Raw genomic sequence first — 19,851 nt, forward strand, 5'->3', positions numbered from 1 at the left:
TTCACCTACATCTTTCTGAAAAACCTTTAGCAATTTGATAATAGTTTTGCAGTAATACGGTCCGTTTAAAATTAACTAAAAGGAAATTAAATAAAACAAAAAAAACCTTAACCTTAAGATGTATACTATTGCTTTGTCTACCTCAAACAGAAATTTCTGAATCTTGGAATTCCCCTTCTTTGTTTAGCAATGAAAATTTTGTGTTCACTGTACAAACAAGGGAAATTTCTAGATTTAGAAGTTTCTGCTTGAGAGAAACTGCCATAGTAGTTGTCCAGTTGTCTGTCTCTTGAGCTGGCTAACTGGAATACAGCTGCTGCAACTGAACTCTGTGAGTACGGTGACTAGAGTCAAACTATTTCAACATGAGCAAAAGTGGAAGACCCATTGCCCAAATTCATAGCTATTCTGAGAAAATTCATGAAGATGGCAAAGAATCTTGGATGCAAAAAATGCAAAGAAAAGGGGGTGGAAAGGCCGACCATACAAAGAACCACTTTGCAAAATGCAATTGAAAGGACAGATACCAGAACCACTGACTTTGAGTAACCAGATGCAAATATTAGAATCTGAATCAGGATGAAGGTATTAATAATACTGCATTGCCACTGCTAAGTACATCAAAAGAAAGTTGGCCAAAGACAATGAGGAAGTATCATGGTTTTTCAACCACAAATGGATATGCTTGTAATAACTCCACAACTGAAACAAAAAATAGACTAGAAAATTGCAGAATATTTTTACGCCTGTAATATTCCCTTTTTTTGTTGTTGAGAATCCAACTTTCAATCAATAATCAGCTGCCAAAGACTGGGCTACAAAGCACCCAGTTGAAAGAAGGATAGCAGGTGAACTGTTAGATGTTGTCACTGATGGTTTGAAGGTGAAAGAAAGCAACAAATTATGTGGGAAAGCGTAACATTAATACCAAATGGTGGAGTGATGTGTACAATGACCCAATGATAGCTAACTGTGTGCACATAAGGAAAATCATGGTGTATGTCAGCAGTTGATACTGGAAGCAATAAGAAGACTAGAAAGTACTGTGCTACGCTGGCAAGAGAAGCCAAGGTATTATCAAATGAGCTGTACAATTGTGTTTTTAAGAACTACCTGACAGACCATTTGAAAAAGATGCAAAGTATGAGAAGTGATTTGAAACAAGATCACAATACTTTGGTTATGTATGGCTGTGCATCATATTGGCTAAATCTACTTGGACAAGACCTTACACCAAGTCTTTTGAACGAGGTTGTAGATTTACAAAAGTATTTTTGTAATCACCATGTGCCTGGAGTCTGATTAAGAGAACTCCAAGCTTCTGTAAAACCTCCATTCCTGGTGACACACGATGGAACAGTCAAATAACTTGCCTAGAAACATATGTTTAAAAATCAGCTGCGTAATCTCAGGATTGTGAGTAATCATTAGGCAGCATTTGAAGATACAGTGGTCAGTATAATTCATAATCAAGGACTTTACCTAGAAGCAAAGAACTTAATCAGTCAGTTGAAATCAGTTGCTGTGGCACTTGACACACTCCAAAGGGATACATCAGCAATTTCTGTTGTGTGGTACAAGCACTTCATTTATTAGTAGCTCCAACTATACTTTGTACACAAGGCAGAAGTGCCTCATAAATCTCTTTTGTAATTACTCCATATTGGCCAACCTCCTTCATCTAAAATCTGAAGTAAAGCGACTGTAGCTGAACAAGAAGAAATTTCAAGGCAGTGGCTACTCAACAAAAATCCTATTTTTGGGTTTGGTTTTTTTTTACATATTTACTAGCATTTAAAATAGAAGAATCTCTGTATCCAAATGCAGTGTTTTTTCATCTGCCATGAAAGAGAGAGTTTTCTCTATAACATGGGAAAAATCTGAAGAATGCTAATATTCTGACTTTATAGAACTCGTGTTGCAATTGCATCAGTGTTTGGCAAGCATAGAACAAATCTTTTTAAACTTTGGATATATCCATTCAGAACTGCGGTATAGGCTTGTGTATCCATATGACAGGGTGTACCAGGCCCTTTGAGGCCTCCGGAAGGCCATGCTGTCCTACCACACCCCGCCTGAGAAAAAAGGCAGAGTGGAGTCCTCTAAGCAGCCTAGAGAAGCTACAGGGCAGGAAGCCAATCAGAGCCTACAAGGCTACTATAAAAGAGCCTGGACAGCTCAGTTGCTGGCTGGAGCCAGAGGAAGGAGGATGCTGTTCCTGGCTGGCTGAGGAAGCTGCAACAGCTGGACAGAGCAGTCACTGGCTGGGACCAGAAGGAGTGGAAGTCCTGGGAGACTCCATAGGTACAGAGACTGGGGAGAAACCCTGCATAAGCAGATGTAGGAGTGTGAAGCTGTATAGGCACAGAGGCCTGGGTGAGACAAAACCCTAATGAGAAGGTCCAGAAACTTGTTGTTAGCTCACCAGGTGAAGGGGCATGTGAGAAAGAACCCTGAGAGAACAGGGCAGAGATTGTTACAGACTCTCTAGGCAAGGAGGCCTGGGAGAGACTCTGCTTAAACATGGAACAGGCTGAGGACCCAAGAAGCTGATGGGACAAAGTGGGAAGCAGCCCAGAGAATACAGCAATAGACACTAGTGACAGAAACAGCAGGTGACTGCTAGTTGTAGGGTCCCTTGGTTGGGACCCAGAGTAGGGGGCAGACCTAGTCCTCCCCACCGGCCACAGACAGAGTGGTCAAGGGCCGAGGAGGAAAAAAAAATTTCGTTTGGAGCCTGAGAAGGGTGAGGTTGCTTTAAACAGGCCCAAAGATGGGATTAAGGACTTTGGGGAGGGGCCAACCTTTTGTTGGACTATTACCCTGGAAGGGGTTTGTTTTCCGTCTGTTTCACGTACAGACTGCATGTTGCTCAGCTGGAAGACTGCATCACTGAAAACCCATCTGGAAGAGGTTACCAAAAAACAGCACAGCATGCGTCTAGCCAGCAGGAGGTGCTCACAAGTGGAGAGTGGCCACATCTTTACCATCTGACAACATCAAAGTTAGTGTTCTGCTACAGAATTCTGCAGGGCCAAGTGGATTTAGATTGGCAGTCTGCAACTCTGCATGCTCCTGATTGCTTAATACTTCAGGCCTACAATTCTGCATTATTGTCATTCTCATATAATCAAATGTTTTCAACATGACATGTATTACTTCCTTGAGGAAAAACTAACCAAAATATTTACTAAACATTCCAGTGTTCAGTATTATCATTACATATATTCGTATTGTGCCCACTGCAGTTTTACTTTTTATTTGTACACTCTTAAATTAATCTCCGAATCTACTGCCACAATTTGAATATGTAAATAAAACTTAGTATTATGTGCCTTGCATTAATATGTTTTTTAAATAGGAAATGCCTTAAACTGTGACTGCCTGGTTTTTCCTGGGACAGTAAAAACATGATTTTACCCGGTAGAAACCACATCTGCTAAATACCATGCCATTCCTGCAAAGGTGATATCACCAGATTATTATTATCCAGTCAAAGTTTCTTCCACATTCATTGCAACTTCTCTTATCCAATTAGTCTTTGTAAATGAGCTAGATCTTGACCCTTTGCTTGGGTTTATTTTGTCTTTTTAGATCTATTTAAGATGTTGACCAAAATATTTAGTTGGCTTTTTCCTACAAATGTCTGTTTTCTTGTTCATTGCATAAACTGTTTGTTTTTCAAGAACCAAGATTCATTCCGTCAACAAAAGTAATCTACTACCTTATTTTATATTTGTCTGTATCTTATGTGCAGGATTATTTACACTAGAGCTGAGTTTAAAAAAAATTTTTTTTTCTTCAAACAGTAAATTCACTGAGAGATGCATTTGGGAGGGGGCTGGAGGTGGGGGTGCAGGGTCTGTTTGGGGATGGGTGGGTGGTCTAGCCAGGAGTTAGGGTGCGGGAGGGCGCTCAGGGCTGGGGTAGGGGGTTGGGGTGTAGAGCACTTACCTGGGGCAGCTCCCGTTTGGTGCGGGGGGTGCAGGTTCGGGGAACTCAGGTGGCTCCATGCGGCCCTGTGCTTGCTCCGCAGGCACCGCCCCCTGCAACTCCCATTGGCCGCGATTCTCGGAGCCGACCCCCGTTCCTCCCCACCGTCGCCACAGCCTGGCAAGGATGGAACGAGGGGGCTTAGGGGCTGCGGCCCAGGGCTAAGTGGGCCCCAGAGCCCTGGGCTGCAACCCCTGAATCCCCACCCCCTTTCTAAATCCATCCCTGCGAGCACAGGCTGGAGGACTCAGGAGGAGCAGGGGCAACCATGTAGCCAGAGAGAAGCAGCGGTTTCCCCTTCAAAGCGACGCTTCTCTCCGGCCGGCTGCGCAGCTGCCCTGTGCTCCTCCTGAGTCCTCCAGCCCGCAGCATTCGCAGCGCTGCAGCCGGCTGCATCTCCTGCCTGCTCCCCTGAGGGTGCAGGTGAGCCTCCCTCCCTGCCCTCCTGCTTCCCCACAGCTTCTATCCCTGCAGCTCCTCTCCCGTGGAGAAGTGCCCCCCTCCCCCTGCAGGGGGTGCACTGGTGCTGAGCTGACTGAGTGCCCGGCCTGGGGCCCCCTGTCATTGGGGGACCCTGTGCCAGGGCACTGTGTGTTTCATGGTAAATCCACCCCTGGGACTGGGAGTACCAAAACTTTTGTTGGAAATTTGGGTCAGACCAAATAGTTTCAGCCAAAAAATGAGATGCAGAAGGGGAGTTGAAAAAATCAAAATGGCGTGTTTCAACTTTTTTTTTTTTAAACTCTTTCATTCTGAAATCTAGCTTTAGCTTTGTCTCTGTGTGTGTGTGTGGGTTTATTTTAACACAACAAAAAGGTGAAAAACACCTGAAAATAAAATATAACCAAAAAAAATTTTGTTTTGAGTGTTTTGCAAGTCAAAATATATATTTTGTTTGTTTTGGCCCCTGAACTTTAAAAATTGGTTCTAATTACACATCCACTTATAAGGTGCATTTATAGGTAGAGAAAAAAAGCCAAACTGATGGCATGGATTGGAACCATAGCTAATTGGGGAACTGTGTATGAACTGAATGGTTCAGAACTACTTAGTTGTGCTAACATTTTGTTTTCCACACTTGGGTTTTATCATACTCAGGTTTTTTCACATTGCACTGTACATGTGCATGGAACTTTACAGACCAATAAACTTGTTAACTCAGAAGTATAAATTACAGGTGATGGTTCAACAAGAAGGGGTTTTGAAGAGAGCCCAAAACTTAACTGATGTGTGTATAGGAACTACAGGATTGATTTTATTCAAGACAGAATTGACTGATGCTGTGGACAAGCAATACTGATTATATTACTAGTGCATTGAAAATATGCCACCTGAACTAAATATACACAACTTTGAAGGGCTTGTCAGCACAGGAACACGTTACCACAACTAGCTTTATCTTCAGACAAGCTTTATCTACGCAGGGGTTCTCAAACTGGGGGTTGTGACCCCTCAGGAGGTCATGAAGTTATTATATGGGGGGGTCGCGAGCTATTGGCCTCCATCCCAAACCCCGCTTCATCTCCAGCATTTATAATAGTGTTAAATATTTTTTAAAAGTGGTTTTTAATTGTATATGGGGAGTGTCTCACTCAGAGTCTTGCTGTGTGAAAGGGGTCACCAGTACAAAAGTTTGAGAACCACTGATCTATAGGATGGACTGTTTTGTAAAGGCTTCCTCCTACTGCTAACACTGCACGCGTATTAGTGTGGACAAGCCTCCTCCATCTGCTGACATCTTAACAAAAGACCTGCTCTGAGCAAATTTAGAGCATGGCTTGTTTGTTTTTAAGTGGCAGCCTCAGGAGTTTTGTCTACCTTAGTCTTCCACTTTAACAGTGTTGGTGGGGAATTTTTTTTAAAATTTGTATTATGGGAAATTCGTTATCTCAGCTTCACACCTGTCATACCAGTGTTTTGCACACATCTTTCGCTGTGTCTCGTATCTTCAATATGCACTTCTGCAAAGTCTGGGATCAAGATGTCTAGAGAGCAACTCTCTCAGGGCCTTACTGCTCCTCAGTTTCTTCTTTTCCTCATATTTTTTCTTGTCTGTCCCATCACAGCCTACTTTTATTTGTTGATAATTAGACTGTGGACCAATTGTCCTTTTGCTCTCTCTTTTTTAACACCTCTGTGTGCATGCAGGGAGGCGGGTGTCCATGTGTCGCCACTATCTAGAACTGAGTAGTATAGATGCCTCTTGACAGAGAGGATCTACACATCCTGTTTAAAAAAATAAACCTAGTGCTGTATAACTCCAGTATCAGTTTTGGAGACCTACTTGTTAAGGCTCTGTGCTCTACATGAGAAACACCAAAATCCTGACTCCTTCAGGTAAACTGAGGATGCTAAGGATCAAGCACAATTCCCTGTGAAGGACCACTTGCAAAAATGGTCAAAATGTCTGAGTCAGCTGAGTACAGAGCTGAGATTGACTTTGGGGAACCACAGTATTGACTTTGGGGAACCACTTTTCAGAAGGGACCTGTGCCCCAAATGTGTGCCACTGATGTCCCCTTACTGGGCTGACTGAATCTGTTCTGATGAGTCAGCACCATTGACCCTAAGCTCTGCATAAAAGATGCTGAAGTTGTCAGATGCATGTTTGTCAACCAGCGGCAGGGGGTATAACACAACCAACTACGAAGAGTGGCTCACTAAATCTCTGACTGTTGTATTTTTCTCAGACATACGAGCACCCTTGTCTATATCTAGACTTTGTCTCTCAGGAAAGTGCACAGTGTTCAGGAGTTTTGTATACACAAAGAATACTTTACATCTGTCTCGCTGCAGAGGTGCCAAAGGACAAGTTCTTCACCAGTGAACTTGAGTAACCTCTTTCACTACCTGACCTTTGGGCTGGCTGTGGTGGTACTGCCCACACTTCAACACTATGAACACCTGAGCCACAACATGTCATATAAGATGCTTTACTGAGAGACTCAATGGAAATGTGTGCCTGTCACAGATCCTTTCTCATCCTCCCTTACCATAAGAATAGTTTCAGCTGGTGGACTGGAGTGCTCACCTAGATCTCCATCCTCCACAAGTTTTATGAAGTCTGAAGAAAACAAGATGCCACATCATGATACTGAAGATAAGTGTTGTTTGTCTGGCTTGCAAGGTTTTCACTCTGGTCAAATCTTCCAAACCTGTCCAAATTCTGATGGGCAAGATTAGGGCCATGTATTCACCAACTATTAAAGGATGGTTTGATCTAGCCAGATGCATCTAAGTTTTTCTGCTCTGGGAGGATAGCCTCCACAAATGACTCACCTACCATGGAAAGATGTCTTAGTAGTCTTTTTTTAGTAGAGATTATAGTTGTCACAAATGGTTTATGAAGTCTGTGTTGCATCACCTGTTCTACAAGTGAAATGAATCACAGTTAGGTCTCTTTCCATTAATTGGTAATGCCCATCGAGTCCAGGTCTGCTTCAGGGTCAAGGAAGACCCAACATCATGACTGTCTTTCTCTGGACTTGGATCAGGAATTCCTCTGTGAATGCCCTCTGATATTGTTGATTCAGGAAGTCTTTCTGAACATGAATTGGTATGTACCCAAGATGCTGTCAATAGCCCTGGCGTGGTAGTCGGCAGATTTGTCCTGACATCCAGTGTTTGACTTTGGAACTACAAGTCCTGTTTTCCAGTTTACTGGATCTCAAGGTTGAAGTGTCTCCACCCATGTCAGTTTATTGGATCTGCAACTAGAATCTTAGATTGCTGGAAGAGTTAGGGCAGGTCTACATTTAAAAAGCTGCAGTGGCGCAACTGCACCACTGCCACGTTTTAGTGAAGATGCTCCTACACTGACTGGAGAGCTCCTCCCTTTGGTGTAGTTAATCCACCTTCATGAAAGATTAGCTATGTTTACTCCTGTTGACAGCGCTGTATACACTGGAGTTTAGGTTGGTATAACTACATTGCTCAGGGGTGTGGATTTTTCACACCACTGAGAACCTGGTTATACAAACGTAAGTTTGTGGTGTGGACCTGGCTTTAGTTGAGGGTGTTCTACTTGAACAACCAGAAGAGAGAATTTGAGCAGTTCAAAGGGGAGTGAATTGGTGGCCGTCATTCTTATTACCCTTGGAACAAATTTAAAACTCTTCAACTAATAGTTGGATGTCATTTGGCTGCTATTCCAATTTTCCACCTTCCAGTGTATGGGTCAACTGTCTTTATGTACCCTACAGTAATCAAGTTTATGAAAGGTTTGCTCCATATGCTACTGGGGCTGCTTAGAGTAGGTCCTTTGCCACAAGAGACTGATTTTTCCATTTCAATGTATTTGCAGTGCAGTGGGCACTGCAGTGGAACAGACTATTTAAAGCCACTTTTGGAGTATTTCTTTCAGTACCTGCTACTGTAGGGTGCATCGTGTATATGTGTGTGTGTCTGTCTGTCTGTCTGTCTGTCTATCTGTCCCTTTGCCTCGTAGTCCCAAATGAGAGCTGTGTCTGTGAGCCCAGATTACAACACAGCTCCTCTGTTCAAACATTTTTTAGACTGTTCAGGGAAAAAATCTCTGTGAAGAGAACATTCCTAGAGAATTGATGAATTACGTGACCGTTAGACCGAGTTAGATACAGAAAATATGGTCTTATCAGAGTAAATAGTTTTTTAGGACCTCTCAGTGGCTGCTCTCTTACTGGCTACAGCTCAGGCAGGACCTGCTGTCCCACAATCGCAGCAGTCTCCTGCAGCCGAACCTGGCAGCACCGCACCTGACAGCGTGGCTGCTGCATGGTTAAATGTGGAGGAGTTTGAGCGCTTGGCAGCTGTCCAGCTGGTCCTGGTGGGCAGCAGAAAGCCCTCCATTAAAGCAACCTATCTGGCCAAATGGAAGCGGTTCGCTTTTTTTGGACCTCAGATAAAGGTATTCAGCCTGAGTGGGCCTCGCTGCAGTTGATCCTGGACTACCTTCTGTATCTCAAGCTCCGAAGCCTGTGCCTTTCATCTATAAAGGTCCACTTGGCTGCTATTTCGGCCTTCCGTCCACTGCTCGAGGGTAGGTCGGGTTTCACCCAGGACATGACTGCCAGGTTCTTCAAGGGCCGCAAGCACCTCTACCCACACTTCAGGGACCCCGTTCCACCATAGGACCTGAATCTTGTGCCTCTGGCTTCCTGCTCTCTCCCCCTCCTGTCCTGGAATGTCACGTTCCTAGTTGCAATAACATCTGGCTGACAGGTCTCCCAGATTAGGCCGCTTGCCTCGGAACCTCCCTATAGAGTCTTCTACAAAGACACGGTCCAGCTGTGGCCACACCTGGCTTTCCTGCCCAAGGTTATCTCACAGTTTCATATGGGCCAGGACATTTTGTTACCTGTCTTTTTTCCTAAGCCGCATAAGTTGGAGGAGTGTAGGGTGCATTCCCTAGACATCAGGAGGACTCTAGCCTTCTACATTCAAAGGACCAAGCCATTCTGCAAGTCGACGCAATTGTTCATTGCGGTGGCCTACAGGATGAAAGGGCATCTGGTGTCCACTCAAGAATTTCTTCTTGGATGATTCTGCATTCGCTGTTACAATCAGGCAAGGGTGCCACCTCCGGTGATAGTAACTGCCCATTCAACCAGGGCACAAGCCTCTTCAGCAGGTTCCCTAGCCCAAGTGCTTATCCAGGACATCTGTAGGGCGCCCACCTGCTTGTCCGTCCACATGTTCACGTCCCATTACGCACTTACCCAGCAAGCCCGAGACGACGCTGCCTTTGGTAGAGCAGTACTGCATGCCGCTAGACTATGAACTCTGAGCCCACCTCTGCGGATATTGCTTGTGAGTCACCTAGAATGGAATTGACGTGAGCAAGCACTCGAAGAAGAAAACATGGTTACCTACCTTTTTCATAACTCTTCTTCAAGATGTCTTGCTCACATCAGTTCCATTACCTGCCCTTCTACCCCCCGTCAGAGTTGCCGGCAAGAAGGAACTGAGAGGGCATAGGGTCGGCACCGCCTGTTATACCAGTGCATGAGTGTGGCACTCCAGAGGGCACTACAGCTGACCCTACGGATACCACTAAGACAAAAATATCTGAGTGTACACATGGGCGCTCGCACACCTAGCATGGAATGGACATGAGCAACGCATCTCAAAGAACAACAGTTATGAAAAGGTAGGCAATCGTTTTTTCCACAATGTGAATGAATGGGCAATACTGCTGAGTTACAGTTACTTACCAGTAACTTCTCTTTACTGAAGATCAGAACATCCACTCTCTTTTCTTATGGCACTTGGGACTCTACACTGTGAATTTAAAAACTATTCTGTCTTTTTGGACAAGACACGTTACATTTAAAATGACCATTGCATTATATACATCTCGAAGAAAAAAAAGCCATTTTACTCTGAAGTGTGCAAGACTGATTTGAAAGTGCATTTGTATCTTTAGCAGGTAAACTTGAATTTTCTCCTATTACTACATAAAGTGGGGAGCATACAATATTGCGACTTGTTGGAGGGGAGCAGATAATCTTTGAACTTATCGCACTCTGTCCCTCTCCCCTAAATAGTCATTTCTGCTTAATACTTCAGTATGTACAGAGTGATAACTCCAGGCAGTACTTTGTAAACACCTACACAAACATTTTTATGTAACTATCCTTATGATGTGGAATTGTATTGTCCTTTAAATAAGAGCTATTGCTTGGGGAGAGGTTGGTGGTGGTTGTTTTTTTTAATCCTTGCAGTTTTTTTTTCTCTTATAGATTTATTTAAGGCAGCAAGATAAAACAGCAAGTATCAGTCAAAATGTTCGTATTGCCAAAATGTCCCTCATTGACCTGGCAGGGTCTGAACGTGCCAGTGCCACAAATTCCCAAGGAGCTCGTTTTAGAGAAGGGACCAACATTAACCGTTCACTGCTAGCTCTTGGAAATGTTATTAATGCACTGGCGGATCCAAAGGTAAGTGCTGCTTTGTTTCAAATACAATAAACGTGCACACGTGTCAACTTTTCCTTATACTGTTTAACCAGAGGGAATAGCATTAAAAAGAATACAACCTTGTCTTATATTTTCTAATATGTGCACTAATTTAGAAAATATATAAAAACTTCTTTCCCTGTGGACTCCCACTGTAGGAATTGTCTGCTATACTTTGCAATCACTGAACAATCTAAAGCAGCTTAACTGTTGTATGGTGAGCACACACTGAGTGCTGATGTCACATTTCATTTGCACTTATAGGGAGGGAGCCTTTTATAAGAGTCCTGAATGCCTCTTTTATCACTAGTGCTAGCAATCTCATTGCCAGCATCATCTTCTCCTTGATTGCCAAATTCGTTTAGTTAGAATTTTTGTAGTAATTAGTTAGCTTAACCATATGTAGATTTTTATATAAAAATGTAGCACACTGCTTTTCCCAACCTTTAGCTTTAGAACATTTATCCAATGAGAAATATGTCCAGGCTTTAAGCATTGCGCTACATGCCTGAATAAAGTGTCACTCTAGGATCCCCTTGTTACATACCTAAAATGCCTGAGAGAGAGGGATTCATAAGGGTAAATAAGTTTTTTTGTTCCTGTCCCACAAACATTACATCCTAGAATTCATCTGTTCGTAAAAGGAAAAGTTTTTGCTCTCGGGTGTATAATATTCATGTCTCCTAAACGCTTGCCTGCTTCCACAATACTAAATTACCTACTGTAGATAAAGAAGAAGCAGGATCGTGCTTCAAGGTTCATTAAGTGGCTATTTCTTCTCTGAAGTTTGCTTTAGGTCGTTTTAAATAATACACAAGAGAAATTGTTTGAGACATCACAATAATGAAGTGAAGTTTGTAATTATACAGCTAAAGAGTATCATTGAGAATCACAGCATTTGTCAGGTCTACATAATTAACAAATCATTAACACATGCAGAATGTGAATGTTTTATGGCTTTCAGTGTTTTATTGCCTTTTTTAGCAAACTTCATTCCTCACCCATTTGTTGTAAAATGTTACTTGAAAGGGTTGTCAGATCTGTATCCCACAACCTGTTCGCTATTGGAATGTGACCCTGCTACTTCCTGGCTGCTCTTTTAGAACTACTGGGATTATGTTGTTTAACCATTTCTTCATTTACACTATTTTCCTTTAGTTTCTTTATCGGTTGCCATCTCATCTAGGTAGGTTAGTGAAATCCTTAGGTGAAGGACTCTCTTCTTGTACAATATTTCCCAATGATGAGATAATGTGTCACCAAAGTTCATTCAAGTTTGTCATTCAAAGTTTATACCAAAGATAAACCAAACCATTTATTTATCTTTCATATCTCTTCTCCAAAGCCATCAAGCATATTCAGAGAGGCTTGTGTGTATAAAGTGAATAGAAAAAGAGTATAGAGCTATTTCTGGTAGAGTACCACGCTGTTCCAGAAGTCATTCTTCTTGTTCATGGCCTTTGGGGGGATGCAGTCCTCTCCCACCCCTGAGCCCAGCTCATACATAGAAGACACTGCCCCGGGGCGGGCCCTGTGGTTGGGCTGGGGGGCGGCTGCAGATGGGTTCTGGGGGTGAAGGAATGCGGGTATCTGGGCTGGGGGGAGAGGATGCAGGTATCTGGGCTGGGGGGATTCCACGACTGGAGAAGGGGAGTTTGGGTTTATTGGCTGGGTCTGGGGGGAAGGAGTTGTGGGTGTCTGGCCCCCCAGCTGGCCTCTGGAGGGGGAGAGGTCAGAGGAACAGGAACTGGGTTGTCGTAGGGGTTTCTTTAACTCTCTACTCCTGGGGGGATTTTTGTGTGTCTCTGTATTGTTACAGACATACTTGCTGACAGGTATTTTGAAATAAATTATCAAAATAATTGAAACTGGTGTGATTATGTAGTGTTATTTTGACAAATAAAATTTGCAGAATTTTAAAATTCTGTGTGCAGAATTTTTAAATTTTTTGGCGCAGAATGCACCCAGAAGTACATAATGTATCCTTTGAAATTTGTAAGCCTGCCACTTACTTTAGTTCATTCATTTCATGTATTCAACTGTACTCTCAACTCTAGAGCCAGATCGGAAGTTAATTTCAGGAATAAGTCCTTCAGTCCTTATTTACATAAGTGCCTTCTTGAGGGATCTGCAGAAGTATCCTCATGAAGGAGGGGGGAAAAGTTACTATTAAAGTTTTCTTTATGTATTGCTATTTCCTGTCCCTACTAGCCTTCTCTTTCTTGCTTCATTGGATTGCTACTGGTTTTGTAGATAAAATGGAGAGAGTGGTTATGGACAGGACCATTTATAATGCATTGAAACTTAGGATTCAGAATTGAGGGTTGTGTATATGTACTGTCATTACAATGGACCAACAGACGTGACCTACCTCCTGTTAAACTGCTTTAGAATCTTTCCATGATTGTGAGCCATGGCTTATAACATCTACCACAGTGGCATCCCACATGTGGGCTGGGGCCATTTGTGACCTCTGTGGCCCTTGTGGGCAACTATATTAAGAAAACTTCAATTTGATTATGAACTGAAGATATATTCCTGAGCCACACTGCACTCAGTGGCTTTTTAAGTGGCTGGACCAGTCCTGTTACAACAGGGAGGAAGTAAGAGGCCCTGATTCCACAACCGGTCCCTTTTGGTATCATAATGGTTCACTCTGGCCTTGGAATCTCAACGGCTTTCCCTTCAGCCACCCAAAGCAACTTTGATGTGAGGCTAAAGCACTCTGAACAGCAACTGTTCAGTTCTTGCTACAGCTGCTCCGGCTCTCTACCATTGGCTATCTGCTGAGTTACAGGGAATGGAGAAGAGTATCACTGGCTACTTTATTGCCTGTTTCCCTGCTAGGATGTAGGAGCCCCAGGGAGAGCAGGCAAAGAGATCAACTGACTGCCTGAGTGCAGGGAGTGCCTATTGCAGAATGGATGTTTGCTCCCTCCCTCACCCAGCAGCCCAGGAGAGGGGGAAAGAAATAGGCAAGAACCAAAAAAACTGTTATAGTGCCCTGATTTTCTGCTCCAAGCCATGTTTGAGAAGCTTGGGGGATGTTATTAACTTGTGCCAGCTAGCTATGGACTTTAGTGTAATGTAATGCTTAAACAATATTGCTGTCTTTTTTTTTTTTTTTTTTTAAGAGATCCCATGGAATATAAAATAAGATGTTAACAAGTTACAGCAATTGTATTATATTTGATCTCACACACACACACACACACACTGTAATGTGTTTTCTTTTGTTTTTTTTAAAAAAACCACTGGTATTACCCCTATAAGCTGGCTCCGGACTGCAGCATAGTTGTGTGAAGAGTGTAACATCAGAGTCTAGTGTATGCTGGGCATCTCCTAGAGCAGGATCTAGTGAGTCTGCACTTCAAGGGGGTAGTCTTATGGGTAAGGTTTTTCTTTCATGGTGTGCTGCATATTCTGTGCCTTGGGACATCCCTTTTTTTTAAAAAAAGGGACTGCTGGAACAGAGAAGAAAGGGGTTTGTTTGTTTGTTCTCTTCCATCAACCTTTTCCAACCCTTATCCCCCAGCCTGCCTAGTGCTTAGGGGAGACTGGTTTCTATTTTACTCATCTTAGCCTTTTGTTTTTGAGTTCCAGCATCAGTATGTAATAGACATGATTTTTTGACAATTTCACTGCTGCCCAATTTGTTCTGAACAGCAGTAGAGAAACTGACCAATCTTGCTAATTCCACTCTTTTGCTGCTGCTTTGCAAAGCTATGAGCACAGCAACAGATACATCAAAGTTGTCTGCATATTAGGAAGATGATAGTGCATAAGTTTATATTTGATTCACATTAGGAGGTTATTTTTACAACCATAACATGCTGAGCCAAAATCCTAGTACATAAAATAAATGGGAACATAGGTAAAAACAAACCTGTAATTTAAGTGTGAAAAAATATCAGATTATTACAAATGCAAACAAAGATAGTGAGTTGCCACGTCACAAACAATAGTCCATATTCCAGATCACAGAAATATTTTTGGGTCCCTTCATTTTTGTAGCATGATATGTACTGGAATTGTCTTGTCTTTTTCCCAGTGAAGCTATTAAATGACCACTTTTTTTTTTTATTTGGCCCTGCATTCAGGCAAGAAACTAACAGAAATCTGAAGCAATGTGCTGCAAATTAGGCTGAATTTTTTTCACTCATTTATACTTAGGTTTAAAGAATAGGCTACTTGATCTATTCTCAGTACTCAGCATTCATGTTAGGTGTTGCAGGACGGGTATTTTCCAAAATAATATCCCAATTAGTTACCCACTTATGCATAAATGGTCTTCGTTTTTTCAAATCCATAGTTACTGTAGATGTGACTCTTGGATTCTCTCCCCTCACCTCTCCTCACATTTCACTGTGACACACAGATTTAGTGTAATAAAGCAAAGTGAAAATCAAGGATAAGAGCATACTGCTTAGGGCTGCCACTTTTGGTCATTTCACTTGTGGAATACCAAGTGATTTCATGGCATCATATTGATGAGGCTTCCCTAAGCAAAGTTAACTTACTTTGTTCAGCTAGACTTGCAGGATATGGGATATACTGAGAAATGGTGGGACTTATAGAAACCCTAATCTGCTAGGATATCAGGAAGAAAAGGAGAGTTAATTTTATCAATGAGCCTAAATACAGGGGAGAGAAGTTAACACAAGGGGGAGAGGGGTATCTGTAAGACAAAACAGGCCAAATTCCTCCTCAGGAAGTTTCAGTGTGGCATCTGTTAACATTGGTAGAAGATGTGTACCAGAGACAGCAGAATATAGCCCTTAGATTTTAGGTCTGTGGTTTTTTTTATGCATATGTTTCCTGTGTTCATATTATTTCTCAGGATAATGCCTCACAGCTAGATATGTTTGAGAGAGCAGATTGTTGCTTTGGAGATTTCCTTCAAATTACTGGTTACTTTCAGTGTGGAGCGTGTAGCTAAGTGATGTAGCATAGGATTTTAAAAATTACATGTTGCAGCTGTAGGTAGTTCTCTTCAAAGTTTCATAACCTCTATGTTTCAGGTGTGATTATTAATTATATTCAAATACTTGAGATTTGCGGATTATCAATAATGGCATGATAATATAAAACTTGGTAAATATATTGCTTTATATCCATTTATCAAGCCCACTTGACCAAAGTATGTAAGTATTCATTATCCCCATTTTTCCAATGGGGAAACAGAGGCACAGATTGCAATTTGGCTAAGTCGCACAGCAAATGAGAGACAAAACCCTTCTCTTAATGCCTAGCATGGTGTCCTATAATTGGACCATGCTGCCTCTTTATTACAAAACTAAAACGTTTGCAATTCAAATGAGAAATCAGATAATACAGTGGGGAAACCATAGCTCTAATTTGGACTTCAGCTTTTCCTTTCTGATCCTTTCGAGAAGCTTGGCATCCTAAATGTTGGCAGGGGCTTAATATTTTATTGTTTTCATGCTACCCCATGCTGAATTTTCAGCAACTGAACAAAGGATGTCCATTCTTCTTGGTAACGGGGTCCTGTAACTTGGAGCCTTAACAACTTTAGATTCCTGTCCACTATAGCTACACATGCTATGTTGGACAATTCTTACATTAACAACACAGTTGTGGGCCCTGGGACCACTGATATACAGTCTTCCAAATGGTTTTAAATAATTGGAGAAAAAAGACTGAGGGTATTTTTCCTTCTGGAGTCAAGGCGAATTTCACTCAATGTTTTATGTTTTTGAAAGTTTGTGTCAAGGTGGCTATGTAATTGGCATAGTTGAAAAATGTTACCCCAGCCAAAACAAAAGCCAGCAAAATGTCACACACAACATGTGGGAGTTTCTCCTCAGGAAATCCTTGTGGCTCACTGTTTCTGTCAAGCAGGGTAATGTGCTTGTAAATTTCATCTGACAGAAAATGTATTGCAACATCAACAGCACCAGAGAACTGCAGAGCTAAATTGTGGAAGAGTAACTATCAAACCCCTTCAGCAAGCTGTACCATAAAGAAACTTGTGCTAGGATAAATAAACCCAATGTGATACAAAATCTGAAGGAGCAGCACATGCTAGTGTCTGTGCAAAGGAAATTCCCTCCCCATTCCCTGAACAGGCAGTGAGGCAAAAATATAGTTACTTTCCTCTTCTTGCCCAGTTAACTTGGATAAATTGGGCCAAGAAACACTCATACTTATCTGGCAGGAGGTTAAAACAAAGATAATTGGACAATTTATCTAATTTCTGTGTACATATGTCTGCTCATGTACAAAGTGATAGCTGTCAAAGTAGATGACAGTTAATTTTGTTCCTAAATTCCAATTTCTCTCCAGCCTGACACCTCATCTTGTCTTTTCTTTCTATTCAACATTTTTAAAATTACCATTCTTTTTTGTCCTGTTGTCTAAACATCTCTTGACTTGATTACTGTAACCCCTCCTCCTCTCTGGACTCCCTAAAACCCAGATCACTCCTCTAAAGTACATAATGCAGCTGTTAAAGTTCTTCCTGATCTACCAGTAAAGGCATGTCTCTTCTCTCTTTACATCCCTCCTCCAGCTCCTTCTTGCTCCCTATAGCTATTTCTACACTTTACTGCTGGGGGAATTCTGTGTACAATATTTTAAAATTTTGCAAATTTTATTTGTCAAAATAACACTATATAATCACACCAGTTTCAATTATTTTGGTAATTTATTTCAAAATACCTATCAGCACTATGTCTATAACAATACAGAGACAAAAAAAATTCCTCCAGGAGTAGAGAGTTAAGGAAACCCCTACGACAATCCATTTCCTCCCCCCAGAATCCAGAAGGGGGACCAGAAATCTGCACTCTTTAACCCCCAAGGCCAGCTACACACCTCCAGGCCAATCACTCGCATGCACCCCCTACTCCCTCCCCACCCAGACCCCAGCTGCAGGCCCCCAGCCCAGACATTCGCGCATGCACACACCAAGAGCCCACGGATCCAGAGGGAGAAACAGCGTGATGCTGGGTCCCAGGCTTGTATGGAGTTTCCTGCAGGACGCCTCCTTCCTTCAGGGCATGCTGAGACCTGCAGCAGTTCCGAATCCTCCAGCTCCCTCCCTGTTCCCCCAGCAGTGTCTTCTACGTGTGAGCTGGGCTCTGCTGGGTCCAGTAGCCCCTAGTGGCAGCCAGCAGTTCTGCAGCCCATTTCTGTGGAGGAAAAGGAAATTCTGCCCAAAAACCATTAATTTCTGTGCAAATTCTACATGTGCAGTGGCACAGAATTCTTGCAGGAATAACACTTCAAGCTAGGGCTGTGATTCCCCTGCTCACTTACACATGCTCACACTAGCTTTCATTAAGCTAGCATGTGTATAAATAGCATTGTAGCCACTGTTGCATGGATAGCAGCAGTGGCGGAATGGTTGAGTTGTGCTGAGTACATATTTGCGCCACATGTCTAATACGCTAGACCTCTGCTGTCCTCCTTCAGATGACTCTAATATACTTGTTTCTTCCTCATTATCTATAAAAAGTTTTAAAAATAGTTTTGTCCACTCCATTATTACATTGAGTGAAATCAGGAAAAACTAATTCTAATGAGAGTTCAAGTTTTGTTTTATTTTTCTATCTCCTTTAGGGCTCTGAATTCACTTTAAGATGTAGTCATGAAAAGTGCTGTATTACGAGCTAGGTATTATCTAGTCTTATATGTCTGGTTCTTAGATTGTATCCAGCATAGCTGTAACTGTGTCGGTCCCAGGATGTTAGAGAGACAAGATGGGTGAGGTCATATCTTTTATTGGACCAAATTCAGTTGGTGAGAGAGACACACTTTCGAGCCACCCAGAGCTCTTCCCCAGATCTAGACCTGATGATGTTACTTCACCTACCTTAGTTCTTAGATTGTAAGTGTACTCATAATGGGGCAGGAGCTAGTTGGATCCTGTACAATGCCAAACACACTATTGGTGCTTACCTAATTATATTTAATATCTTTAATAATAACTTATCTAACCACTTTCATTCACTTTCAGAAGTGAACAATCCCAAAATCTTTTCTTATGTTTAAGCAAACTCTCATGATATTTTTAAATAATAAAGTTGATAATCTAAATGGTGGTATTTATTGCATAACTGCAGTCCTGAAAAAAGCCTAAAATGCATATTTAATGGAAGACCTCAAAAGAATAACTTCTGTTGTAGTCATAAATGCACAGCTGTGGCATCAATGTTTTTGAAGCTGAAGTGCCTCTTGCTGTCTTTGTGATTCCTGTACTGTCACCCGTTAAGCTGCAGTCCTGATGCTCCAACTCAATATTTTCACACGGTTAGGGCTTTTTCATAATTCTTTTATAGTTTAAGTGTTTGCAAAGTATTGGCATTAGCCTATCGCACTAATTACTTCATCTCACTCTTTTGTATTAGTTATGGAATTAGCCAGCAGGAAACTTTTGAAGGAAGAAAAACTAAACATTGTTTCAGCTGATGTCTGTCTTAGTTGCATTGGATTTTGGTCATCACTTTATCACAGGGTTACAGAATATTCCATAATAAAATATTTCAGTTTTCTGGATTAAAATAACAATTATTACATTTTTAACACTGCTGCTTGCACTATGTGTTCAGGTTCCACATTAAAAGTGCACTTTGTGTCTTCCCATCATGAGTACTTACAGCAGCTGCACTTTATCTGGAAAGGGGAAAATGCCTCCCTTTTGCTTACACTTCATAGTATAAAATGCATTGCTAGATAATTTTTGAAGAGCCTTCTGGAGGCTTGTTAGAAGCAGGCAACTGCAATTGCAATGAAGAAGCAGGAAGGAGTAGATCCCTGCTAACTGAGAGACTGATGAGGACATCCCCTCTATTGTAGAGGACAATCATAAAAAAACAATCTCTGCCTCACATGTCATAGAATTGTGGAAATGTAAGGCTAGATGGGACCTTGAGAATTCATCAAGTCCAACCCATGCCCT

The 19,851-nt window shown here is 42.0% G+C and overlaps 1 protein-coding gene across 1 annotated transcript in view; it reads left to right on the forward strand.

Moving 5' to 3' along the window:
* The window catches only part of KIF18A (kinesin family member 18A), a 110,413-nt gene that overhangs the window by 16,122 nt on the left and 74,440 nt on the right, over positions 1-19,851 (forward strand). Inside the window, exon 6 of the mRNA XM_077820132.1 lies at positions 10,713-10,910. Within this exon, the coding sequence (XP_077676258.1) occupies positions 10,713-10,910 (198 nt within the window). The remainder of the gene's footprint in view (positions 1-10,712; positions 10,911-19,851) is intronic.

This window comes from Eretmochelys imbricata, chromosome 6 (genome assembly GCF_965152235.1).
Source record: "Eretmochelys imbricata isolate rEreImb1 chromosome 6, rEreImb1.hap1, whole genome shotgun sequence".
Lineage (NCBI taxonomy): Eukaryota > Metazoa > Chordata > Testudines > Cheloniidae > Eretmochelys > Eretmochelys imbricata.